This window comes from Balaenoptera acutorostrata, chromosome 6 (genome assembly GCF_949987535.1).
Source record: "Balaenoptera acutorostrata chromosome 6, mBalAcu1.1, whole genome shotgun sequence".
Lineage (NCBI taxonomy): Eukaryota > Metazoa > Chordata > Mammalia > Artiodactyla > Balaenopteridae > Balaenoptera > Balaenoptera acutorostrata.
Window position 1 is genome coordinate 94,342,930 of NC_080069.1, and position 27,060 is coordinate 94,369,989.

Here is a 27,060-nt window from a genome sequence, read left to right on the forward strand (position 1 = left end):
AACCTATATGTTCATTAACTGATGAACGGATAAAGATGTGGTACATATACACAATGGAATATTACTCAGCCATTAAAAAGAATGAAATAATGCCATTTGCAGCAACATGGATGGACCTAGAGATTATCCTACTAAGCCAGAAAGAGAAAGACAAATACCATATGATATCACATATAAATGAAATCTAAAATATGACACAAATGAACATATCTATGAAACAAAAACAGACTTACAAACATAGAGAACAGACTCATGGTTGTGGGGTGGAGGGTGGAGGGAAGGACTGAGAGTTTGAGATTAGCAGATGCAAACTAGTATATATAGGATGGATAAACAACAAGGTCCTACCGTGTAGCACAGGGAACTGTATTCAATATCCTGTGATAAACCGTAATGGAAAAGAATACGAAAAGAATATGTATGTATAACTGGATCACTTTGCTGTACAGCAGAAATTAAACACAACATTGTAAATCAACTATACTTCAATAAAATTTTTTAAAAATATGCAGTAACTTCTAACATTGGCATGGGAGTTAGGGAAGTAGTAGAGTGGGAGGGCTAAGAAAACCTAAGTTAAAAGAAGTAACCCTTAACATTAAAATAGTCTTCGGCATTTACTGATGGTATTTGCAGAATGACCTGTGGGCGTCTGCAGTCGGCTCATTGGGTATACCCTCATCCATATGATGTCACCTCTACCTAGTTTACTCATTCCAAACAATGGTGCCTTTCAAAGACATCCAGAGTTTGGTCACTCGCTACCAGAGTGGCTTCAAGGAAGACAAGAAGAGAGGCGAGAATATTTATTATACAGAACACTGGACTAGACACTTTATAATTTCGTTGGATCCACCCAACACCCTATAAAGTAGGTTACAGTTCTAACTGTGCAGATGAAGAATATGATATAAAATGGGATAAAGTAACTGTTCCCAAGGACTGTGAGTGTGTGGGTAAGGCTAATAATGCCTGTATTAGGGATCTTCTAAGCATGAAAAATACTATGATAAAGTGCCTGACACCCAGTTTTCAATAGATGATGGTAATAATTAACTTTTAAGTTTTCATTCAATGATTTTGCTTTCCGTGGTTTCAGTTACTCACAGTCAGCCAAAAATATTAAACGAAAAATTAAAGAAATAAACAATTCATAAATTTTAAATCATGCTCCATTCTGAGTATGATGAAATCTTGTGCCATCCTGCTCTGTCGTGAATTATCCCTTTGTCCAAATTATCCCACCCATCGGTCACTTAGAGGCCGTCTGGTTATCAAATCAACTGTCATGATATGGCAGGGCTTATGTTCAAGTAATCCTTATTTTACGTAATAATGGCCCCAAAGCGCAAGAGTAGTGATGCTGGCAATTTGGATATGCCAAAGACAAGACGTAAAGCACTTTCTTTAAGTGAAAAGGTAAAAGTTCTCAATAAGGAAAGAAAAAAATCACATGCTGAGGTTGAACAGTAAGAACAAATCTTCTGTTTGTGAAATTGTAAAGAAGAAAAAAGTAATACATGTTAGTTCTGCTGTCACACCTCAAACTGCAAAAATTACAGCCACAGCACATGGTAAGTGCTTAGTTAAGATAGAAAAGGCATTAAATTTGTACAATAAGATATTTTGAAAGAGAGAGATTACATTCACCTTTAATTACAGTACATTGTTATAATTGTTCTATTTTGCTATTATTGTTGTTAATATCTTACTGTACTTAATTTATAAATTAAACCTTATTATAGGTATATATGTATTAGAAAAACATAGTATGTATAGGGTTTGGTATGATCCACAGTTTCAGGCATCTACTGGGGGGTCTTGGACCGTACCCCCATGGATAAGGGGGGACTACTGTAATTTGTGATCCCTTGGAGAGCAGGGACTATATCTTTTTCACTTTGTATCAATAGCATATTGCAAAATGCCTGGCACATAGTAGGTTTTCCATAATTTTTTTGGAGGAGTAAAGAGCAAAAACTAAACTCTGTTAAATCATAGTTTTGCCTAAAATTGCTTCCATAAATGCTGATTCTTAAATATTCATTTGCCTCCTGTTTAATTAACTTTATTACCTCTCTTCAGCTTAGTTCTAGAAGATTAAGGTACATAAATAAGGCAATTTCTAAGAGAAAGTCAAAAGTCTATTCTGACTTTTCATATAGGAGAGTTGAAGATGGGGGGAGGGGTCTATCTTGAGATGGGTAACTTTTTCTTAGTATCTGTGGATTAAATTTTTCCATAAGAGAAAAAAACACATTACTTGAAGTAAAGATCCTTTAGATGGAGATGTTTCCTTTGAAAAAATTAAATAAGGTAATAAAATGCATTAGAAATGTTATTGTAAAGATCTTAACAGTCTTTTTTTCTAGCCCAATAGCCACCAAAGTACACACCATGCAGATGGCATTAGAAAATAACAACTGTTTCAGCTAACTATTCTAATTAAGCTGAAATGGCATGACTTTGCTCTTGCAGTTTATGTAATTATTCTAGAACCCATTATCAACAGTGTTACCCAACAAATACAATCAGCTTCGCATTGCAAAAATGCTCAGTGGCCTAGCAAAATATTTTTTTAAAAAATAATGCTTTATGCTGTCAAGGATGAGAAAAAACTTGGGATTCTAGTACAATTCTAGTGAGACTAAGTTGATATACCCTTTCTGCACAGCAATTTGACAGTATATTTCAATAGCCTTAAAATAAGCCTCCTTTTTAACCCAAAATCCTACTTCAAATAATCTTTCCTAAGGAAATGATCAGAAATGTAAATTAATTTTTATGGACTAAAATTATTTTGTCATAACATAAATTAGAAATATCCAATAATATAATTTTTACAAATAATGCTACCATCATAAGGTACAGTCTCAGAAAATGGTATTTTTTAAGAATTTTTAATGAAAGGGGAAATATTCATGATATAACACTATGTGGAAAAAGTCAAGACACTAGGAACCTATGATTATTTCTAAATAAAAAGAATGCAACATGATACGTATGTGTGTATATGTATCTGAACATGTATTTGTGTGTGTACGTATTTGTGTGTGTGTACATGTATCCCATAGAAAAGAGATTGAAGAAATGTAAAAGTTAACTGTTGTTATTCTTGAGTTGTAGGTTAATAGGTGAATGATTTTATTTTTTGCTTTTTATTCTGTAATTTCCAATTTTTTTTAATCATAAATATGTATAATTTTAAGATCAGTAAAAGAGCTAGACGTTTTGGGAGGAGTGGCAAAAATAGAGGCTATCCCAAAGGATGGCCAAGTCCTCTAAACACAGTGTTTGGCGTCAAAAGCAGAGCTGAAAGTGGCACCTTGGCTCTTGAATTCCCTGTCTTCTCTAGACTGTGTGGCAGGGACTTGAACAGATAGCCCCTCACCCCACCCCACAGAGTCAAAGTAAATTTTAACTGAGAAAATGGCAATAGCCAAGTCAAAGGGAAAACATTCAAATTAAACCATCTCTTCCTGTAGACAAATGCTAATTGTGTTGACCTTGACAGAGAGGATTGAATTCCTCTGATTCACAAATCCAACAAAAAATTTTTTCCTCAAGGTTCTCATCATTATAAGGAGGATGAAATAGACTCACAGACATAGAAAACAAACTTATGGTTACCAAAGGGGAAAGGGCAAGGGGTATAAATTAGGAGTTTGGGATTAACAGATACACACCGCTACGTATAAAAAAAGCAACAAGGATTTACTGTATAGCACAGGGAACTCTATTCAACAACTTGTAATAACCTATAATGGAAAAGAATCTGAAAAATATAGAGAGAGAAAAAACTGAATCACTTTGCTGTATACCTGAAACTAACACAATATTATAAATCAACTATACTTCCACAAATAAACAAACAAAAAGAGGATGCCTGGTCTCCCAGGCTTCAGCTATAAACCCTCATAGTTAACTTCTGTAACCATTTCTAAACTGTTGTATAATTTCTCACATTGTGTTACGTGATGTGGGAAGGGAGGAAAGAAATTGCCTGAACTAACAAATTTGACCAACGTTTTATCAAAACAAATGTGGTCAAATTAGTGACACATATTTAAGGCTTCTCCCTTTCCTCATTTTTCCCTCTCCATTCCTTCCCTTCACTGTATCAGTTCCTTCGGTATGCATTAAATTGAACAACCACCATACACAGATTTAAGTTCCCAAAAGAGATAAACCTGTACATTCTCTTTTCAGCAACAAAGACAAAATAAGGAAGTCATATTTAAATTCTTGTCATTCATAAATATACTTGAGTAATCATATTCTTGTAAATATTAAATAGTAACTTTTTAATTTAATACTGAAAGTATGAATAAAAAGCATTAGAATTCCATGAGGGTTTTTGGTTTGTTTGCCTTCTTGAATAATTTTCTTTTGAGTTAAAGAAAAAACTGATCCAGATATACCAAGATTAGATTGTCTTTTGGCACCTAAAATAGCCTGTCATCCAGAAACTGTTTATTATGGGCTTTTCATTTGGGATCACACAGTTGCTCCATTATTACTTCCAATAAAAATTTAATTAAATACCAAGCAAGTCTTAGGCCATTTAGGTCAGGTCTAAGGATTAGATAGCACTGGACAGAATAGAAAGTACCATAGTAAACAGTTAATTCATGTAATGCTAATTAATTGCCATAAATTAAGTGTGATCTAAATGAAGCATGAATATTTTAAATGCAGCCTCAAAGGTCACAGTGTTTTATGGTTGTAAGAATTCATACCCTGAGACAAGCTCAGCCTTTTCAAGAACTAGAAAATCCTTCTCAATTTTGAAAGTCATTTAGATGTACTTTATCTGAAAGGACACTCCATTTGATTCAATCAGTCCATTTCTACTTGCATTCAGTATTTATAATTATAAATGGGGGGGGACTGATCATATTTTCAACCTTCAACAAGTAATTTGTTGGGCATGTACCATATGCAAAACACTGATTAAGGTGTTGAGGACATATTACTGAACCAAACAGATTTATGTGCTCTCATTGAATTTATATTCTAGTGGGGGAAGCCAGGCATTAAACTAAAAATCATAAATCAGATGTAAATCATAGTGTTTGTGAGAAGGTAAGTGTTATGGGGGAAAATAATGTAGAAAAAGGAAATAGGGCGTTTGTGGAGGCAGATATGCAATTTGAAATGGGAAGGGAAAGGCTGCCCTACAGTGAGAATCGTCTAGAGTTGGCAGTGACTTCATAGCAGGACAGTGACCATCCCAGGAAACTAGGTGCCCAGTGAACTAGGCCAGCTCCATGTGCTAACTGTGGAAGCTGACCTTGGCTGCATGGTCTAAAAATCAGTTGCAGTGCCCAGGCACCCGACTTTAGTTCCGAGTCCAGAGGCTTGACATTAAAAGAGAAATGTCAAAAGCAAGGCAGGGCATGGGCCTATAAGTTGATGGAGATATTTCTAGAACTCAGCAACAAGAACCAGATTTGAAGCCTAGGTAAATAGATGAGGAGGAGAAAGCCAGGATGGATCTTAGGGAGTAAAGGGAACCTCAGTCTCTGGACCCCATGAGCAGCCAAGCCACCAGACTTTGAGACGAAGATGTTTGGTGCTTCCCACTAGGGACCAGGATTGGCTCTGGATGCAGGGAGGGGAGGCATGCTGAGGCTGGGAGCCTTGGCTGACTTCAAAGGCATAACCAGGGATCAAGCTCAGTGCAGAGAACAAGCCTGCTCTGCTGTGAATGTCATCCTCACTGAACCAGAGCATTACAGACCCAAACAAGACTCCTGGCCCAGAACTCTGTAAGTTACTCTAATTGTCAAGAGGAACGTTATTTAGTCATGAAACTCAAGTGACCCTTTTCTGAGGGCCCTTCCCAGCACCAGTGTTTAGAGGCTGTACTCAAATAAAAGGTCTAACTGAGCTGCTTAGGACTAAGTAGAAGGACAAGTAAAGATTGATGCTTAAGGACTAACTAAAAGGACTAAAGATTGCTGCTTCCTCTAGCACTTTTCAGATTAACCAGTGCAAATTCATGGTACTTCAGTGAACTTATTTGCTGTAAAGCAGAGTTTCTCTGCCTCAGCACTATTCACATCTTGGGCCAGTTAATTCTTTTCTGTGTGGAGGAGGGGACATCCTACATTGTAGGGTGTAGGATGCATAGTAGCATTCCTGGCCTTTACCCACCAGATGCCAGTAACACGCCCTCCTCCATTAGTGACAACCAAAAATGTCTCCAAACATTGCAAAATGGCCCCTGGGGACAGGATCACCCTCAGTCGAAATCCACTGCTGTCAAGGTTTAAAAAAGTATTTCAAAGACTTTTAAAAAGTCATTATTTATGTTTTATTAATATTTATTAACATTAATAAAGTTTTATTAATATTTATGAATGTTAATAAAGTTTTATTAATATTTATGTTATGCAAGATTACATACCACAAAATCAGGCACAGCGAGGTACAAAAATACTGTCTGAATATCAGAAATGACTCCCAACAACTGATAAAGGTCAGTTTCAAAGTCTTCTACGATAAAAAAAATAAAATTCACAATATGTGCAAATATTGAATCATTGCATTGTACACCTGAAACTAATATAAGGTTACATGTCACTCACACCTCAATTTAAAAAAGAAAAATACAGTAGTGTGTTCTTTGAAAATAATGTAAATTATTAGAACATAATAAAAGTGATCAGGAAATGCTGATGCAGAAGGCAGCAGCACCAGATCAGTACGGGCTGGTCACCGACAGGGCTGGCAGCTGCCTGCTGATGGAACTTGAGGCTGGTCTGGTGGTGGGAATGGGGGTGCATTCAGATCTACAGCTTGATATGAATCATACTTATCCATATTTTCATACTCTTATAAATATGAATCAGAAAGGGCAAAATTTGAAGGCTGTTATTTGGAAGCCCTCCAGGCTTTGATTGCCTGATTTTAGATTTCTTGGTAGGTAAGGAATGGAAAATCTTCGCTCTTCACATTTAGTTTGTATCTAGGTATACTTTCTAGACTTATCTGTGTCCTCCTCCTCCAGCCATTTTATTGTAAAATTATCATTGCCTCGGGCGAACTTTCAGGATTTTGTCTATCAGCGTTTGGATCCACACTGCCTAGGGGAAGTGACAAGCAGATACTGAAAGGCAGCAACAGTGAGAGAGGAGGCTGACCCTTGAGACAGAAAGCCCTGAGGGAGCTGTCCTGACTGAAGAGTAAAGACCCTCCTGTTGAGATAAAACCGTGTTATCAAGAAATCAGGCAACTTTATGCTTTGGGGGAGTAGAAGTGTATTGGTTTGCTCTTTCATTTATAAAAACATTTGGGGGCTTTTCTGGTTGATTACTCTTCCTCTTCCCTTACCACGATGTGATGCGTAGTTACAGTAATGACACAGTATTCTTTAGACACCACCAGCTCATTGTATTGTAAAAAAGGTGCTTCATTAATACAAAGGATGAATAACACACAGAGTTGAATATATGTTTGAGGTTGTTAGAATTATAGGGTTATCTCTTTCCTCTGTTTTCAAAATAATTTTATAATCAACTTATTTGAAATACTGAGGATATCCCCATCCCTCAGTTATAAAAATGAGTCCCTAATATCTACATAGATCTCACAATTTACAAAATGTTTTTTACAATGATTTTCTACAATTTGCATTAATAACCCAGTGATTTAGGTCTATTTAAAACCTTTTTTACAGATAAAGTAACTGAGGTTCAGATTGATTTTAATAAAATCTATTCTTCAGATTAAAACCATGACATCCAGACAAGTAGACTGCTGTCAGCCTTTGGTGTTTCTGTGACATATACAGGAAAGACAGACCCGAGAATCTTGTTCTGTGAACCCTTGAAATTAACTATCCAAGGAACTGATGTATTTAGTTCTGTCAGAAACTTCCTCTTGAAGCACAATATTTGATGTGTGTAGATCAATTTGCACTGATGGTGTTTGTATTATACTAGAAACAAAGTCAGATTCATTGCTAAAGTGATGAGAAAAGTGCCTCATTCAATGATGACATATCTTAGGTATTCTATCATCTTCTTGTGGGAAAATTATTGGCTAAAATATTGAGGAGTTCTTGTTCTGTTGTGACAAGGCAAACATTTCATCGGGGGCATGCTCTAAATCCTTGCCTCTTCTCAGCGCATGGGTGAGAACTAAAGTGCTCTTTTTCATGGCCTGACGCCTACCCATATATTTTCTTAAGTACATGAAAATACAAGCTTAGAGGGTCGTGAATAAGAGTTTGGATTTAGAGCCATAACTATTTAGTGTCTAATCCCAGCTCTTCTACTTACTAGCTGTGTGAACTTGGTCAAGTTAATTGACCTCTCTGTGCCTCAATTTCCTCATCTGTAAAATGGAGATAATGGTGTCTACCTCAAAGAGTTGTGGTGAGAAGTAAATGAACTAATATTTCAAAGCATTTAGAATAATACCTAGTACATACTAAGTGCAGTGTATTGGCTACCTTATTATCCTCATTACCTAGTATCCATGGCAGTCTTATTTAAACATCTCATCAGCTCAGTACACCTTGCTAGGAAATGGGATGAACATGGTAACTGCAGATAAAACGTCTTCATTAGGAAGCTTCTAGTTTGAATAAAACATGTTACAGAGAAAACATTTCACCATGTCTTCTTTTTCTAAAGAAATGGTTGAAAAAAAAAAAAAAAAAAAAAGAAATGGTTGTTTCCTGAAGGAAGGCTCTTCACAGCTGAATTGAGAGCACATTTGCAACAGCAGAATTACTTTCTCCACTGGGATTTCCCACTAGGGAACTTGATGTGGCAAAAAGAAAAGCAAAAAGGAACTGTATTCATTTCTTTGTATCTTGTATTCCATTTACAATGGTGCTTGGATCAAAGACGTGATGTAGAATTAAGACCTGGTGATTGAATCAGAATGTACTTTGAGGAAAGTGAACATAAGAATTCCTTAGATGTCCCCCATTCTGCTGTCAAAATGGTGACCACATGCCACTTGCTTGTACTTGTTTCTGTGGGATAAGATCTTCATCAATTTTCCCACTAAAATAAAGGCCAGGAATTGAGTTGAGAGTGTGTTTCCATGTTTTTTGAACATCGTTGTAGAAGAACTACCACAAAAGATTCACAAAGGTGATTAACTTCTGAAAATGAGAAAACGGTCAACCATACTTAATCTAACACAACACAGTCCTTGAATTCTCTTTCACTGCAGTTTTGCTAACATAGACAGGAGAGCAGTCCTCTTTCAGAAATGTTTGATAAGAGGTTGAGAACATATGCTGAGGAAGGAGTAAGATTCCCCTCCCCTTTTCAGAGAGTACTATTACCAACCTAACCCAGATAACTTGTTTTTAAGTCTTTTCCACTATCCTTTTTTTTAATTCTATGTGTTAGTTTCTCCACATGAAAAATATGTAGGAGCCATGCTTTCCTGTGCCCATGTGTTAATATTTAAACTGACAACTATTGCAACTTCTTGGAATCAAAAATGGGGCAATTTGTCCAAAAGATGTGCATGTCTATGTAAAACTGTACCCAGGTGCATCATGATTTCCAGTTTCTTGTGCTTCACAAATGTCTACAGTAAGAAGTCTTTCCTGTATATATAGCATGGATCTTCAGACTCCAAATTAAGGTTCTTTTCTCATTCTTGCTGCATTGAAAATGGAGAGTGCTTTGATTTCCAAATTATGATTTACAAGTTTTCTGACTCCTGAGACATTTATAAAGCCCCAGTTTTCAATGATCCTCTGTTTGCTAAGATACCTAGCACTCTGCAGGATTTTGTGACATTTATTAAAAAGAAAAATGGTCCCTACATCACACATGCCAAGTGGTTTCATGTCAAACCCACGTTCAATGGAATCAGGGATGTGAGACACCAACATGAGTTAGAAAATTTGGACAAGTTCCTATTCTCTTTTACCCTCTTCTCCTGTCAATCTTCTCTGAAGTTTCTTCAGCAATTGATTCATGATTCCACAAATATTTGTTTGCTATGGACCAGGTTTGATACTAGGTGCTTGGATACAGTGTTGAACAAAAATAGATGTGTTCTCTGCTCCTTAGAGCTTGCATATTCTACAATCCTAATGGGAGAGATGGACATTACTGAATAATCACACATATAAATTTCCTACTGAGATAAGAGGTACAAAAAAGAAGCATAAAGGTACAATAATAGTCTAAAATAGGAGTATTTTTTCCTACGCACCTATGGTCAATTAATCTACAACAAAGGAGGCAAGAATATACAATGGAGAAAAGACAGTCTCTTCAATAAGTGGTGCTGGGAAAACTGGACAGCTACATGTAAAAGAATGAAATTAGAATATTCTCTAACACCATTCACAAAAATAAACTCAAAATGGATTAAAGACCTAAATGTAAGACCAGATACTATAAAACTCCTACAGGAAAACATAGGCAGAACGCTCTTTGACATAAATTACAGCAATATCTTTTTGGATCTGTGTCCTAGAGTAATGGAAATAAAAACAAAAATAAACAAATGGGACCTAATTAAACTTAAAAGCTTTTGCACAGCAAAGGAAATCATAAACAAAACGAAGACAACCTACAGAATGGGAGAAAATATTTGCAAATGATACGACCAACAAGAGATTAATCTCCAAAATATACAAAGAGCTCATACAGCTCAATATCAAAAAACACAAACAACCCAATCAAAAAGACGGGCAGAGGGTTTCCCTTGTGGCACAGTGGTTAAGAATCCACCTGCCAATGCAGGGGACACAGGTTTGAGCCCTGGTCCAGGAAGATCCCACATGCTGCGGAGCAACTAAGCCTGTGCGCCACAACTACTGAGCCTGTGCCCTAGAGCCCACGAGCCACAACTACTGAGCCCACGTGCCACAACTACTGAAGCCCACGCACCTAGAGCCCGTGATCCACAACAAGAGAAGCCACTGTAATGAGAAGCCTGTGCACTGCAACAAAGAGTAGCCCCCGCTCACCGCAACTAGAGAAAGCCCGCGCACAGCAACGAAGACCCAACGCAGCCAAAAATAAATAAATTTTTTTTAAAAATTGGCAGAGTAATATTCCACCTAGAGGGGTGGGATAGGGAGGGTGGGAGGGAGATGCAAGAGGAAGGAGATATGGGGATATACATATACATATAGCTGATTCACTTTGTTATAAAGCAGAAAGTAACACACCATTGTAAAGCAATTATACTCCAATAAAGATGTTAAAAAAAATAAAAAAAATTTTTTAAAATGGGCAGAAGAGGGCTTCCCTGGTGGCACAGTGGTTGAGAATCTGCCTGCCAATGCAGGGGACACGGGTTCGAGCCCTGGTCTGGGAAGATCCCACATGCCGCGGAGCAACTGGACCCGTGAACCACAACTACTGAGCCTGCGCATCTGGAGCCTGTGCTCCACAACAAGAGAGGCCGTGATAGTGAGAGGCCCGTGCACAGCGATGAAGAGTGGCCCCCGCTCGCCGCAACTAGAGAAAGCCCTCGCACAGAAATGAAGACCCAACACAGCCAAAAATAAATAAATTAATTAATTTTAAAAAAATGGGCAGAAGATATGTATAACTGCATCACTTTGCTGTATACCTGAAACTAACACAATACTGTAAATCAACTGTACTCCAATATAAAATAAAAATTAAGTTTAAAAAATGGGCAGAAGATCTAAGAAGATATACAGATGGCCAACAGGCACATAAAAAGATGCTCAACTGCTCATTATTAGATAAATGCAAATCAAAACTACAATGAGGTATCACCGCACACCAGTCAGAATGGCCATGATCAATAAATCTACAAACAATAAATGCTGGAGAGGGTGTGGAGGAAAGGGAACACTCATGCACTGTTGGTGGGAATGTAAATTGATACAGCCACTATGGAGAACAGTATGGAGGTTCCTTAAAAAACTAAAAATAGAATTACCATACGACCCAGCAATCCCACTACCGGGCATATACCCTGAGAAAACCATAATTCAAAAAGAGTCATGTACCAAAATGTTCATAGCAGCTCTATTTACAATAGCCAGGACATGGAAACAACCTAAGTGTCCATCGTCGGATGAATGGATAAAGAAGATGTGGCACATATATACAATGGAATATTACTCAGCCATAAAAAGAAACGAAATTGAGTTATTTGTAGTGAGATGGATGGACCTAGAGTCTATCATACGAGTGAAGTAAGTCAGAAAGAGAAAAACAAATACCGTATGCTAACACATATATATGGAATCTTTAAAAAAATGGTTCTGATGAAACTAGAGGCAGGACAGTAATAAAGATGCAGACGTAGAGAATGGACTTGAGGACGGGGGCAGGGTAGGGTGTGGAGGAGAAGCTGGGATGAAGTGAGAGAGTAGCACTGACATATATACACTACCAAATGTAAAATAGATAGCTAGTGGGAAGCAGCTGCATAGCACAGGGAGATCAGCTTGGTGCTTTGTGACCACCTAGAGGAGTGGGATAGGGAGGGTGGGAGGGAGGCTCAAGAGGGAGGGGATATGGGGATATATATATATATACATAGAGCTGATTCACTTTGTTATACAGCAGAAAGTAACACAACATTGTAAAGCAATCATACTCCAATAAAGATGTTAAAAAAAAAAAAAACACTACAATGAGGTATCACCTCACACTGGTCAGAATGACCATCATCAAAAAGTCTACACATAATAAATGCTGGAGAGGGTGTGGAGAAAAGGGAACTCTCTTACACTATTTGTGGGAATGTAAATTGGTACAGCCACTGTGGAGAACAGTGTGGAGGTTCCTTTAAAAACTAAAAATAGAACTACCATATGATCCTGGAATCCCACTCCTGGGCATATATCTGGAGAAAACCATAATTTGAAAAGATACATGCACCCCAATGTTCATTGCAGCACTATTTACAATAACAAAGATATGGCAGCAACCTAAATGTCCATCAACAGATGAATGGATAAAGAAGATGTGGTATATTTATACAATGGAATATCACTCAGCCATAAAAAAGAATGCTATAATGCCATTTGCAGCAACATGAATAGATCTAGAGGCTATCATACTAAGTGAAGTAAGCCAGACAGAGAAAGAAAAATATCATATGATATTGCTTGTATGTAGAATCTAAAAAAAAAAAAAAAATGATGCAATGAACTTATTTACAAAACAGAAATAGACCCACAGACATAGAAAACAAATTTATGGTTACCAAAGGGGAAGTGGAGAGATAAATCAGGAGTTTGGGATTAACATATACACATTACTAATATATAAGCTAGATAGCCAACAAGGACCTACTATATAGCACAGGGAACTAGCCTCAATATTTTGTAATAACCTATAAGGGAAAAGAATTTGAAAATGTATATGTGTATATATGTGTAACTGAATCACTTTGCTGTAAACCTAAAACTAACACATTGTAAATCAACTATACTTCAATAAAAAACAAAAACAAAAACTTTATAAACTCAAAAAAGTGCTTTATACATAAAGCAGTTATGAATTTGAGTCTATATCTCAAATATGCAAACATATCATTTATTTTGTTTTATTTTATTTTTACTGAGATGCAATTCACATACCACAAAATTCACCCTTTTAAAGCAGTCAGTTTGGTGGGTTTTAGTATATTCACAAAGTTGAGCAACCATCTTTTTTCTGTTTAAGTCCAGAAAATTTCTTCATTCCCCCAAAAAAATCCGATGCCCATTAGCAGTCACTCACTATTTTCCCTTCTCCCCAGACCCTGATGTCCACTATTCTACTTTCTATCTGTGGATTTGCCTATTTTAGACATTACATATAAATTGACCATACAATGTAAAAAAAATAAAAATAAAAGAGGAGTAATTTTTTCCCCAAGACACCATGTGATATGGGATTATTTCTCCCTCTTCAGTCTTAAGTGGGGCAAGACCTATACACACTCAGTCTTCCTCAGCAGAAGCGTGACTTGCTGTTGGCCCACTCTTCAGAGCTTAAGCTTAAGAGCAGGTTGGTGTGCACAGGGCTACGTCCAATCCCAAATTAGCAGGCTTCCTACTGCAGTGCCTCAGCTCCAGTGAACCGGCATCTCCTCACCCCTCCACTGCCATGACAGCGCAGTGCATGCAAAGCTATGGCGCCCAGCATGCGCGTCTGTCCTCTCAGGAGGAGGACGCCAGCGCCCGTGCCCCTGCCACTTCCTGCCTAGCTGTTGTCCCACAGCGTGTCTCTAAATACATTCAGAGGAATAAGGGGGGGAGAGGAGACAGTCCCAGGCAAATTCAAAGAGCAGAACTCATCCAGTGGAGTGACCGCATCCCTATTTTCTGAGCAGTCTAAATCCTGGATCTCTGATTCAGGGGGCAGACAGGAGAGAAAGGAAATCTCCCTAGGTTTTCTCCCATGATCTTTGTCTTCAGAGGAGAAGCTCGAGTTTTCCGTGAACTGTGTGTGTGTGAGTGAGACAGAAATCCCTCACTGATTATCCCTTCAGGTTGGCACTATGAGTTTCCATCTTTTTTCACTGTCATTGTTTATGTTTTAGTGGACAGTTGAGAGGTGCTCTATTAGAGGCTGTTAGCAAAGTGCCATTTTAAACTGGAAAATTATACACTTATACTTTAATATGGAATAATTGGCCTTCAGTTCAGAGGCTCCAGCTAAAGTCACAGGTTCTTTGTGGCTAAAAGGAATTTATCCCTTTCTCTGCTCACCTCACCAGTCCCTGCTAATTATCACTCCGCGGCCTGGGTCTAGGCTTCCTAATGAAGGCCTCCTGCGTGGAAGGCAACAGACTCTGCCTCAGCAGCAAGCAGTCTGGTTTCTGTATTTTGACCAGTTCTTTGTTTGGGAGGCCTAAAGAGATCCTGATATGAGCCCTATTATCATTTGCCAGTACACCAGTTATCTTTGGCTGAGAAGATCTTTGTCGTATGCATTTCCTGCTTACGTCACTACTTTCCCCTACTACATTCTTGGTTGAGTAAAAGGATAGAACCCTGCACTGATTCCTTGGCAAGAAGCAGATCAGAGTTTCACCTACATGTCCTAATTTACTAGTGATCAAAGATCCTAATGTGTCCAAAGACGTCCTGTCTGAGATCAGAGGGATCCTGGTAAAACCCTGAGAGGGGGGAAAAAGGATTTTTTTTTTTTAAACACTTTCATCTTCCTCTTTCTTCATCCTTTGACTTGCCTGATGGGTGTCAGATCCTTTTAGGCCACAAAGAAGAGGCATGCTCAGGTTACCTTAGCAATCTGTATCATCAAAACATGTACCGCAGACAACACCATCAGCAGGTGGCAGTCTCTGTCCTAATGCCACATTTTTTCTAGCCTCCTGGTCCTCTCAGCATTCTAATGCCCCTCGCCCCTTAGGGATGTGGGAATTCACAAGTGCTTAGCCCATTCCATGCCAGAATGTATGGGTCTTGGGAGGTACCCTAGGGCTCAAACAATTTGATCCTCCCCCCAACATTGCTAACGCAGGCTCCTGTAGCTCTGATACTGTGCTGGATGTGGAACGTCTCTAAAAGTTGTCCAGGGCTCCTGAGCTACACCCCTGGGAGGCACAGGACATGCTTCAACTTGATTTCCAAAAATCATTCTGGAGGTTTCTGTTGCCCTGCCCCTGGGGTTTGACAGCCAGCATGAGGCAAGGAGTATGGGATGCCCCTTCACTCCTTCACAGCCAGACCAGGCAGGGTTCTGTCTCCTCGGGAGACACCCTCAGCCTCATCTTCCCCATTCTAGGGTTTATTTTAGAAACTCAATGGTCTTATCCTATAGACCATGGCTCTTGGTTTTCCCATCCAAGTCTTTTCAGAATTCCAAACAAAAAAAGCAGTACACGTCTCAAGCACATAGCTCCGGCAAGCCAAAAGAGCTTTACTTTTAGACTTTGTGTCTGCTGTAAATCCATTCAGAAATATGATCAGCTCCCCTGAAACAAGGAACACCGCTGGGAGCAGAGCCATAAGATAAGTAGAACCAGCTAGGGAGGGTTACAGGAATGAAAAATGTATCTGTTAAAATTTCAAAAAGATTTTCTCACTTAAAGAATTTTAGACACCATGGTAGGATATATAGACACTTTAAAAGCATCTCCTTCAAATCATATATTGCAGTACAGGAGACCATAAACAGTGTTCTACCTGACTCTGAGAACAAAAGCAGCTCTTTTTAGCTTCTGAGGCTTGTAACATACACACAAGGAGCTCAGGATTAACAGAGGAATAGCTGGAATTTCTTACAAAAGCCCCGAATGATCTGACATTGTCTGTGAATCACCGCTGCAGCTTCCACTGCACTTTGTTGGCATGGCCCATGCCAGGCAAGTGGAATCCCCGGGACTGCCCTTCTGAAGGTACATCAAATACACCAGAATGAAATGTTTGGAAAGCAAATGCTTGTTAAGCCATCAGGAGAAGCAGACAAAATCCAGGAGAGGCAAAGAGAAGAGGGGAAAGCAACTTTCAGCAATAATATCACATGGCAGCAAAGTGGAAATTTGCCCGTCACAGATTCACTGTGACCATGGACCTGGCACTTCAGACACCTATCCAAGGAGCCTAGAAATCCTCTATCTCAGAAGGAATTCACCCTAATTGGAAGCATTCTGACAAATAAAATCCCAGAGGAAAATGCTGTCACTTTTCCCTTTTCAAATCACAAGTTACCCTAGTTGCCTGGAAAAGTATGTCTAGACAGACTTACTGCCCCTTGAAAAAGCCAGGGACCTGGTCTTTGAGAATCTTGCTTGAAGACGTAAAAAAATTTCTAACCCGACTTCCAGAACCTGGTGGGTGAAAATTACCACGAATGATCAGTGAATGCCTACTCTCAGAGGTCAGACGCTATGAGTGTGAGCCGGCTGAAGGTATTAAAAGAGCCAGTTCTCATTCTGATAAAGCACATACTGGCAAAGCCACAAAAAAGAAAATTATAACCATCAATACAGGTCAAAATGGAAACCGGATGAAGGTTTCAGCCAAACTTGTCTTTGCTTCTGCTCTAATGGATTGACTTTTAGGTGCTGAAGTCAGCACAATTTGCAGATTGAAGACATTGAATATGGAAGTCAAAATTGGATAGAAATTTAATTGAAAATATAGCAGATCCTTGACATTTACAAGGGTTACTGCTGCCTCTCACACTTGCCAACTTCTCCCATAATTGAGTCGCACTTGAAAAGTCTTCTGTATCTCTTCAAGTGACTTGTATGTACTTTGGCTCTGCACAGATGCTCTTGATATATTTAACAGAAAACAGTCCACAGATAATCTATAGATGTATGTATAGGCTTTGAAAGATCCACAGTGAAACTTCCTATAGGGAATTCTGCTTATTCATGTTCAAGCTTGTTGGGGGTAATCCTATATTCCTGTGGAATTTACCAGAGAACAGATAAAATCCAGGAAGTATAGCCTACCCACAGGGTTCTTGGCCAAGCAGGCCAAGTCAGCATGGTAGGTAAAATAACGCCTTCCTCGCTCTGAAATGTCTATGTCCTAACCCCTGGAAACTGTGGATATATTACTTTACATGACAAAAAGGAATTTACATGTGTGATTAGATTAAGGATTTTGAGATTATCCTGGATTATTCAGGTAGATGCAATGTAACCTTATACGAGAAGCAAGAGAGTGAGTCACGGAAAGAAACGTGACAGTGGAAGCAGAGCTTGTATGATATGATTGCTGGGGAGGTAAGGGGAGAGCGGGGGCACAAGTCAAGGAATGAAGGCAAGAAGCTGGAAAAAGCGAGGAATGAATTCTACTCTGGAGCTTCCAGAAAGAACACAGCTCTGCCAACATTTTGATTTTAGCCCAGTGAAACCTATTTTGGACTTCTGACCTCCAGAACTGTAAAACAATACATTTGTGTTGGTTTAAGCCACTCAGTTTGTGGTAATTTGACACAGTCACCAACATTCATCTTTAACACTCTTCCTCCTCATTTTCTGTTTCCAACATCAAATGAAACATCCAATTCAATCAAGGTTTCTAGAGTGACATTTTCCTCTCTTTTAGGGACGACTCCCTAACAACCTCATTCTCTCACCTGCCATGATAACTCCTCCAAGGAGTATCTGCATTTCCAACAGGACCAGGGGGAAGATATTTTCTATAGAAGGAAAGAGAACTAATGTTGAGTAACTACTTAATGCCAGGCATGCAGCGGGTGTTTTGCACATATTTTATTTCATCTTTCCAACTCCTTTCTGAGGTATCACTCCCCCCAACCACTTTGTGATAAGGGTACCAAGATTCAGAGAAGGTAAACAACTTACACTGTGAACGAGTCACCAAAGGTGGGTCTGGAGCCCAGCTCTACGTGACTCCAAAATTCAAATTCTTTCCATTAGCACATGCTGCTTCTAATTTACTTATACAAAATAATGAAATGCTAACAGCAGCGTGACTGCATCAGTTTGGAAGAAACAGTGGTTTGGGAAGCAGGCACCACTCCCTGGAAAGATAAAGGTGAGGGGACAATTTGACTCTGGGGAGGACCTTTCTGATAGGTCGTATGGACTCTCACCGCTGTTTTTCTCTCAGGGACAAAACCAGTCGATGGGGTATGTCACCTTTCCTAATTATTTTAAATCTCCTCATAGGGGTATTTGCTTTTGGGCTTTTCGCTACTGACATTTTTGTAAACGCCGGACAAGTGGTCACGGGGCACCTGACGCCGTACTTCCTGACGGTGTGCAAGCCCAACTACACCAGCGCAGACTGCCCGGCACACCAACAGTTCATCAACAACGGGAACGTCTGTACTGGGGACCTGGAAGTGATAGAGAAGGCTAGGAGGTCCTTTCCCTCCAAACATGCTGCTCTGAGCATTTACTCCGCCTTATACGCCACGGTGAGTATGACCCACGTGGAGTTTTTGCTGTGATGGGTCTCTCCGCCACCCTCCCCCCCATTCTTTCATTACTTCTGGTGACTTCTAAAGTCATGTTACAATATGTTTCTCCTTTATTATATCATGCTGTTGCCCCCACCCTCAACATCGCAATGTAAGACCTGCCAGAGGATGTTAATTCTGGCAAGACTGTTGATAATCACTTAGTCACATCCTCCCATTTTACAGATGGAGAGACTGAGGCCCAGAGAATAGCTAAGAACACAGAGTCAGAGCAGAGGCCCAGGCTCCTGGCACCGGGTATGGGGTTCTCTCACTGCCCAGAACAGCACTCTTTGCCAAAGCTTTGGTTGGTTCTAGAACAGCACACATTCCTCACGCTTGTCTACAGATTTGCAGGTGTGTGCCTCGTGTGAACGCCTGCCTGGGCAGTGCGGCAAACCCGGATAAAGACATGGCTTTCCTCTGCTCCTCCTAATGCTCTTCTTCATCACTTTGCCAGGACAGATGGGTGATCCTAAAAGACCCCCAACACCCACAAGTTTACTTCTCACTGTTCCCTAGGTCACACAAACTTTGACTGCCCCCACTGGGGTATAGTATTCTAAACTTTTTGCTCTCATCACAGAGAAAGCCCTAAGTGTGTCTCGCATCTTAAAATAGAAGAAATGATGGTGTCCATCTTTTTTTCCTGCTCTTTAATTGCATCCACTTTGCAAACGACCTCATTTCACCTTTGTCTGACCTCTGTTTCCTTAGAACCGAGCGTATAGAAGTAGAGGGATCAGTGCAAAGGTTCCACTGCTGGATATCATGTGTATTTACCTGTGGATGAGTGCCTATTGGCTGAAAACACCCCTTTTCCTTCAACTTATTTTATATTCAAGGTGTGACTAGTCTAGTGATTCTCAGTGAAAGGTGAGGTAGGAGAAGGCAGAGGAAAGACCACTTTCAAACTACGCAGTCTTCCCAGAGACTCTGAGTGTGCCCTCGACCCGCCCCCAGTGAACATGTCCCCTCCCATCCAAGGACAGTCACTGCACTCCCTACTGAGTCTGCTTCTGATGGAAGTGTGTCCATGCCATCGCCCCAAATACATACATTCAGGGTGGAGTAAAGGTGACTGACTACAGGTCTGGTCCGCTTAGTAGAGTTTGAAAGAAATTGCTGAATATTCTCTTTAAAACAATGGCGCTTTTTTGTCCAATTTATAGGATAACATCTATAGGATCAATTTTCCAAAATAAGTCCAATTATTTCTTTTAGATCTACTCTTTAATGAATACATGTCAAAAGTGATTTCAGCTACCCCCATATTAAGGAAACATGAACATAAATAATACAGAAGCCTCGATTTACAAACAGACCAGTTTAGCTCAGTGAGGTTTCTTGGCTTTACTGCCCACCCCCCAAAAAAATCTACACCAGGTGTTTTTTAAACAAAGTCTTTTCAGGCATTTGGCATAGTTTCCAGTTTTCAAAATATCGCTTTGTATCCTAGATTATCTAGGACCTAAGTTATATGAAGCAATGTACTCTTGCACCTTTTTCTGTATTTTATCAAACTCAAGTCATTGTTGTATGAAATCAATTTTTACACCACCATTATAAAAATAAATCTGTTACTCATCAAAAACTACTGTCTCATCAAGTGAGATATAAATTTCTCTTGGGAAGAAAGAAGTTATCTTACTCAGAATAGATGCTTATATAGCACATGTTTTCAAGGATTCAGATGTAATCCAATTCAAATCATGCCCCACAGACAGACTATAATCAGAAACCCTGATACAAGATTCCAATTGTGTAAACATTTTCCCGAGCCCCTATTATGTGTGCTTTCAGAAATTACTCAACAAGGATTTCCTAAGTACTAGTTAATGCTGTGAAGAATACTAACTAACCATAGGCCCATGTTATTAATAGTTTGTAATCTTATAGGAAAGATTTATAAAGGCTATAATTAAAAAACAATATAGAAGCATAAAAAACTAAATTTAAATATATCTAGTACAGATATTAAGTAACATTTCCTACACAGCCTCAGAATGGTGTAATGATATGCTCTAATTTATGTAACTCTGATCTAACCACAGTTTTATAGGGTATCTATTACATGTAACAAAGAAAATCCCATCTTCCTGTATTCACACCAGCGTTGAAGGATCATTCTAGGAAATTAAGTTTCCACTATAATACTTTAAAATGCATCTATGTGAACTTACATGTGCTCAGGCCATACAAGCACACTATAGACTGTAATTTAAGTATTGGCATACTATTTTTCTGGGTTGCAAACTCATTTAGCACACTTGTTAAGAAGCGATGATAGATCAATTACGCCCTCTAGTGGTTTCTTGTAACCATTACCAAAGTTTGTGTAACAAAGTATTTACTTGTTTGAAAGAGGCACATCTTCCTAACTCTAAGCCACAAGGGAAACATTTGGTAACTGAGCCTATGAAATACTTAAGAGTCTTACCCAGCTCCTCACAATGGAATAAGAACAACCTACAACTCACATGTCATAAGTTGCATCATCCTTTACTTACATCAGGTCTTCCCAACTTTTTATATGTCATGGCCCACATAGAAAATTTTATTTTAAAACATGCTGGAGTAAATGAATGGATAGGGCTGATCACGCTATCCCAAGGATTGTGAGAATCAATTTCCCAGCACAACTGAAATGTATTTATGTGACACACTGGTTTGGAAGTTCTAATTCAGTCAATTAACTAATCAGTCAATGCTTTTATATTCGTTGAAAGTGTGAAGAATCCGCTAGGATTATGGGGGACACAAAAAAGTGAAATGTATTGCCACTCACCTACCCGGTCTTCTCCATAAAATTAATTCTCATAGAAGATTTATTTGGCATCTGAGATTCTTATTTGGGTTTCCTAACACCCCAAGTGATTCTTTCGTTTGTTGCATAAAAACTGCATGCTCTGAACCTGATTATTATACAGTCATTCATGTCACTGTAATTTCTGTTCCCACGCCCACCAGAATACAAAGCACCGAGACCAATGAACATTCATTCATCGTTCTTGCTTTGGTGCAGGCCCGTCTGTGCGTGCTGGTGTATGTCCGTGCATGTGTGTATATACACCGTATGCAGAGGCTGCCAGTCACTCCCCGGTCTCTGTCCTAACCTAGATGTACATCACAAGCACAATCAAGACGAAAAGCAGTCGACTGGCCAAGCCAGTGCTGTGCCTCGGGACCCTCTGCACAGCCTTCCTGATGGGCCTCAACCGGGTCTCTGAGTATCGGAACCACTGCTCCGATGTGATCGCGGGCTTCATCCTGGGCACTGCTGTAGCCCTGTTTCTGGTAGGTCAGCTTCCCTCTACTTTTTTCCCCTCTGGTGCCCTCTGAAACGCTGCCCAAGATCCTGCCAAGTCAGGCTCCCCAGACTCCAGTCTAAGTCCAAGTTCCTCTGGCCCCAACCTTGTGAGTTGCAGTTACTCGCCAAGTATCCTGTGCCCTTTCTTTCAGAAATATGACTGCGTATTCCCCCGTGGGTCAGGAGTAGGATCGCTTCAGGAAGGACGGCTTGCTCCACTTGCTTCAACCCTGGCCTTGGGGCTGGGCAGACGCAATTTAGCATACCTTCAAACCATGATTCTCTAAATACTTGTTCAGAACGTACTGGGAGTATAAGCTAAGTGTTGCTTGGGGGAAGAACAGAGAACGAAGTACTGACGCAAGCAGGCAGCTCCTTCTCCAGCATTTCAAGAAACTCCACTCTGGCCCAGACTTGCATATTCCACTCAGAAATATGAAAACCCTCAGCTAACCACTCCCAGACTTTTTAGGGGGCCTCTGTTATCTGAACATGCCTCTTGGGCATCTTATTTCCACTGTAAGTGGCCTCTCAACCACATAATACTTCCTGGAGAAGGGTTTTGGTTAATTTTTATTGTTTTTTTAAAATTTTTACAGATTTGAGGTATGATAGGCATACAATAAATGGCATAGGAAGTGTAAAATTTGACCAATTTTGACCTACAGATACATCCTTCTCTCCCACCCTTCCTTTCCCTTCATTCCTATGCAACCACTGATCTTCTGTATTAGATTACCCTAAGATTTAATATTAATGGAATCATACAGTATGAATTGTTTTTCCTGGCATCCTTCACCCAGCATAATTATTTTGAGATTTATCCATGTTGTAAGCATGTTATCGGTAATTCCTTTTTCTTGCTGTGTAGTATTCCATTGCATGGGCATACCATAGAGGTTCAGTATTAAAAATTATCTTCAAAGATTTAAAATATACCCAGAAGGGACTTCCCTGGTGGCACAGTGTTTAAGAATCTGCCTGCCTATGCAAGGGACATGCGTTCAAGCCCTGGTCCGGGAAGATCCCACATGCTGTGGGGCAACTAAGCCCGTGTGCCACAACTACTGAGCCTGCGCTCTAGAGCCCACAAGCCACAACTACTGAGCCCTCATGCCACAACTACTGAGCCCACGTGTTTAGAGCCCGTGCTCCGCAACAAGAGAAGCCACCACAATGAGAAGCCCGCGCACCGCAACGAAGAGTAGCCCCCCACTCGCTGCAAGTAGAGAAAGCCCATGCAAAGCAATGGAGACCCAATGCAGCCAAAAATAAATAAAATAAATTTATAAAATAAAATAAAATACACCCAGAAGGATTTACAGTAAATCACTAGGCCTGCAGATGTTGTGCATGAAATCAATCTCCTAATAACATTCAGCAGGCCTCCCCTAGGAGACAGAAGCCATCACAGCCTGGATGTCCTTCCTCCCCTTCTGCCCTTTCTGGTCCAAGGCACCCGTTAAGACTAACATCACACGTAGATGGATTTCACAGGCCTATGCCCTAACTTCTCCTTGTCCTATCCCTTCCATACGGGGATTCTGTATGTATGTCCTCCCCAACATACAAAATGCACATATGCCTCTCCCAACCTCTAACTCAGTTTCCCAACATTTTTAGCTGCTCAGATACACACAGAAAATGCTCGCATTTACTCAGAACATTCATTGGCAAGCTCCATTTGAATTCAAAATTATTTGTAATGGATCCAGTCTTTCTTTCTAAAGTGAAAGATGAGGGACTTAAATGCAAATGCTCTGGGTGAAGCAGCAGGAAAAGTGGTGCTGAGGTGATCCTGAGATGCTGAGCTCTCAGAAGATGTTCCCCTAAGGGTGCTTTGTAAACGGGGGAGAGAACACAGGTGACTCCAAGAGAAGAGAGGATTTTACAAGCAGAGATCAATAGTACATAAATGAAGGCTTGGACTCCAAAGAAACACTTTTGCTGTCCTCATCAGTCCTGGATCCAGCTCAACCCCAGCTATAGGGAAAAAGCGGTACTGACTGTTCCAATTTCATGGGGTCTTTATGGGATGAAATGCAAAAACTTTGTGTTTGCCGAGGCCCCGTACACAAATTCTGCTTTAGCATTAAACTTGTGTTCTCTCAGTAACTTGCAGCCCTCTTTCCTACCACTTGGTTACTGTTAAGTCTTGTATTGCCTTCCCAATTGACGATGAATGTCAAAATTTGCTTTCCACAAATGATCTTTAGGTAAGACCCATACCTGCTGTTGAACGGGTCTGGTAGGAGGCAGGCCACACTGTCCCCCACTGTATCTGCATGTACACACCTCACATATACACTCGCCAAGCCGGGAAGCATTCCAAAGCAGACTTGGAGGAGGCCGAAAAAGAAGAGTGAACAGGAGCATATTTTTGGCCTATGTTCATTATGGTCTTGTGTTTCTTATGAAGATGAAAGTGGGGGAAAGGGGAAGGAAGTTAGTTGAACATTTACTACATGCCCTACACTTTATATACACCAAATCATGTGCTCCCAGGACAACCCTAACAATGTTTTTTACTGAGGTAACTTTGGTTTATAATGTATGTTTCATGTGTACATTATAATTTGACGTCTGTGTACAGATGCTCACCCCCAAAAGTCTACTTTTCATCTGCCACCATGTAATTGACCCCCTTAACCTATTTTGCCCTCCCCCCGCCCCCCTTCCCCTCTGGTAACCACCAATCAGTTCTGTGTTTGTTTTGTTTATCTTGCCCTAACAGTATTCTTATACTCATTTTATAAAAGAGGAAAGTGAGGCTCACAGATAAGTAACTTGCCCAATGGCCACCCAGCCAGCAAGCCAGGAATCTGACCTGCTCTCTCCAACCCCAGAGCTCCTACACCCTCCACTTCTCCCATTTCCTGAATGGGGGAAGTTTAAGCAGAGCTGGAGAGTGAGGTAGAGGAGAGCCAGGTAGAGAATATTCATGTGAACGTTCTGTGGGGTTTGAGGAGCTACAGGAAAGATTCAGAGGCACTGGATATAGAAAAAACGATGCAGAACAATGGAAGAGAGTATGGAAAGAGAAAGATGGTTAGAACAGACTCAATTATGAAGGGGCCTCAGTAGGAAATAAAGACAAATGGGCAGTAACTTAGAGGGGGAGTTTTAATGGAAGCAATAAAAGTGCCACTAATAAATTATGTGACTATTTGCTAAGTAACTCAAGGGTAATCATCTTAGGTAAGAGTTAAAGACTAGCTAACATTGCATTTTTGCTGTATGTTTGGCACTTGTTAAGAGGCAAAATCCTACAGCGTGGTGTGATTTAGAGGCTATGGAGTTTAAATCTGTGTAACCTTGGGCAAGTTATCTAAATTCTCTGTGCCTCCTTATCTAAGTTGGAGAGGATAATAGTACCTGCCTTATAAGATTGCTGAGTGGATTAGATGAAATAAGGTAAACCCTCAGGACAATACCAGCCACATAAGTGGCCCTCAGTAAATGTTAGCTGTTATTATGAGGTGGTTTACATTCATCATGTCGTTTAATTGTTGTAAATCTATGAGGTAGGTGTTATTCCCACTTTTACAGGTGAGGAAACAAGCTCAATGGGGGTAGACTGAGCATGCCTGGCCATCTGGTGATCAAACAGATGCTTCCTCAGCACCTAGAATGTGCTCAGCAGCAGACAGCCTGAACCATGCCCCAGGCCTTTCCATGGTCCCTACCCACTGGCTCACAAGTCACTATGCAACGACATCCTAAGGGGGAAGGCCTGCCACCGGCAGAGATGGCCAGGCATTGACGGCTGCAGTCTGACCCCAATCTTTTTTCCCCTCATCCTGCAGGGAATGTGTGTGGTCCATAACTTTAAAGGAACACAAGGATCTCCTTCCAAACCCAAACCCGAGGACCCCCGTGGAGTACCCCTAATGGCTTTCCCAAGGATAGAAAGCCCTCTGGAAACCTTAAGTGCACAGGTACAGTAAAGTGGTTTTAGCAAACCAAACCCGGAGGCTCCAGGCCTGTTATCTAGGAGGTCAACTAATCCATTCCTCTACTGAAAACTGGACATAACTCAATCCACCCAGCAACAATAAAAATCTGACATAAAGGCCCTCAAGAACTTCACAGCTTCCCTCAATTAATCCTGTATTCCTTCCAGGGCTTGGCCCTTCCTCAGGAAGTTCTTAGTCATGTCTAACTTAAACCCCAACTGCTTCAGGATACCTTGACCTCCAATGTAATAACACACTTGTGAAATTTACACCAACTCCTGTGGGAGGCCAATTTGATTTAGTGACTAGGACAACATTTGGAAAGAAATGCTTTGTTACATCCAGTGATAGATGTAAATTGGCAGCACATTAAAAAAGGTAACTAAGTATCCTTTTGGATCTGTTTTGATGACCATCAAAAATTCAATGCAACAGTACTAACTGATCACTTATTTACACCAGGACCTTGCTTCATGCCAGAGATGAATAACTAGCCACATAGTCCTGTGCTCAAGGAACTCACAGATGATCAGGAAAGGTGTATATAAATCAGTAATCATAATATGGCATGCTGAATCAGATACACGAAGCGCTTCCTGAACACAGATGAAGAAGAAATTTATTCTAAGGCAGGGAAAGCCACAGAGAAGACTTGCCACCTGAAATGAGCCCTGAAACATGGTATAAAGCACTGACTTTTGCCTGAGACAGTTGCTAGGTGCTTTACAAATATATTTTTATTTGAACAAAAACTTACTGAATCAGTAGTATAATTCCCATTTCACAGATCGAGAGGAATATGAAGATAGCAACAGTAAATTACTTCCCCAAGCCACATAGCCAGCAAGTGGGAAAACTGGGGTGAGTAGCCCTTTAAGCAGACAGAATGGGGATAACTGATAATAAAACAGGGTTT

General features: G+C 40.1%; 1 protein-coding gene and 1 long non-coding RNA gene across 10 annotated transcripts in view; one reads left to right on the plus strand and one right to left on the minus strand.

Annotated features, from left to right (window-relative positions):
- Positions 1 to 27,060, plus strand: part of PLPPR1 (phospholipid phosphatase related 1) — a 268,878-nt gene that overhangs the window by 236,435 nt on the left and 5,383 nt on the right. For 4 of the 5 annotated variants that reach the window (XM_007197076.2, XM_007197077.2, XM_007197078.2 and 1 more), the window contains exons 5-7: positions 18,586 to 18,836; positions 21,999 to 22,175; positions 25,995 to 26,126. In XM_007197076.2, coding sequence (XP_007197138.1) covers positions 18,586 to 18,836; positions 21,999 to 22,175; positions 25,995 to 26,126 — 560 coding nt within the window. The remainder of the gene's footprint in view (positions 1 to 18,585; positions 18,837 to 21,998; positions 22,176 to 25,994; positions 26,127 to 27,060) is intronic. The other variant, XM_057549245.1, reaches the window with a different exon arrangement.
- The window catches only part of LOC103005721 (uncharacterized), a 103,396-nt gene that overhangs the window by 67,011 nt on the left and 9,325 nt on the right, over positions 1 to 27,060 (minus strand). The window lies entirely within an intron of this gene.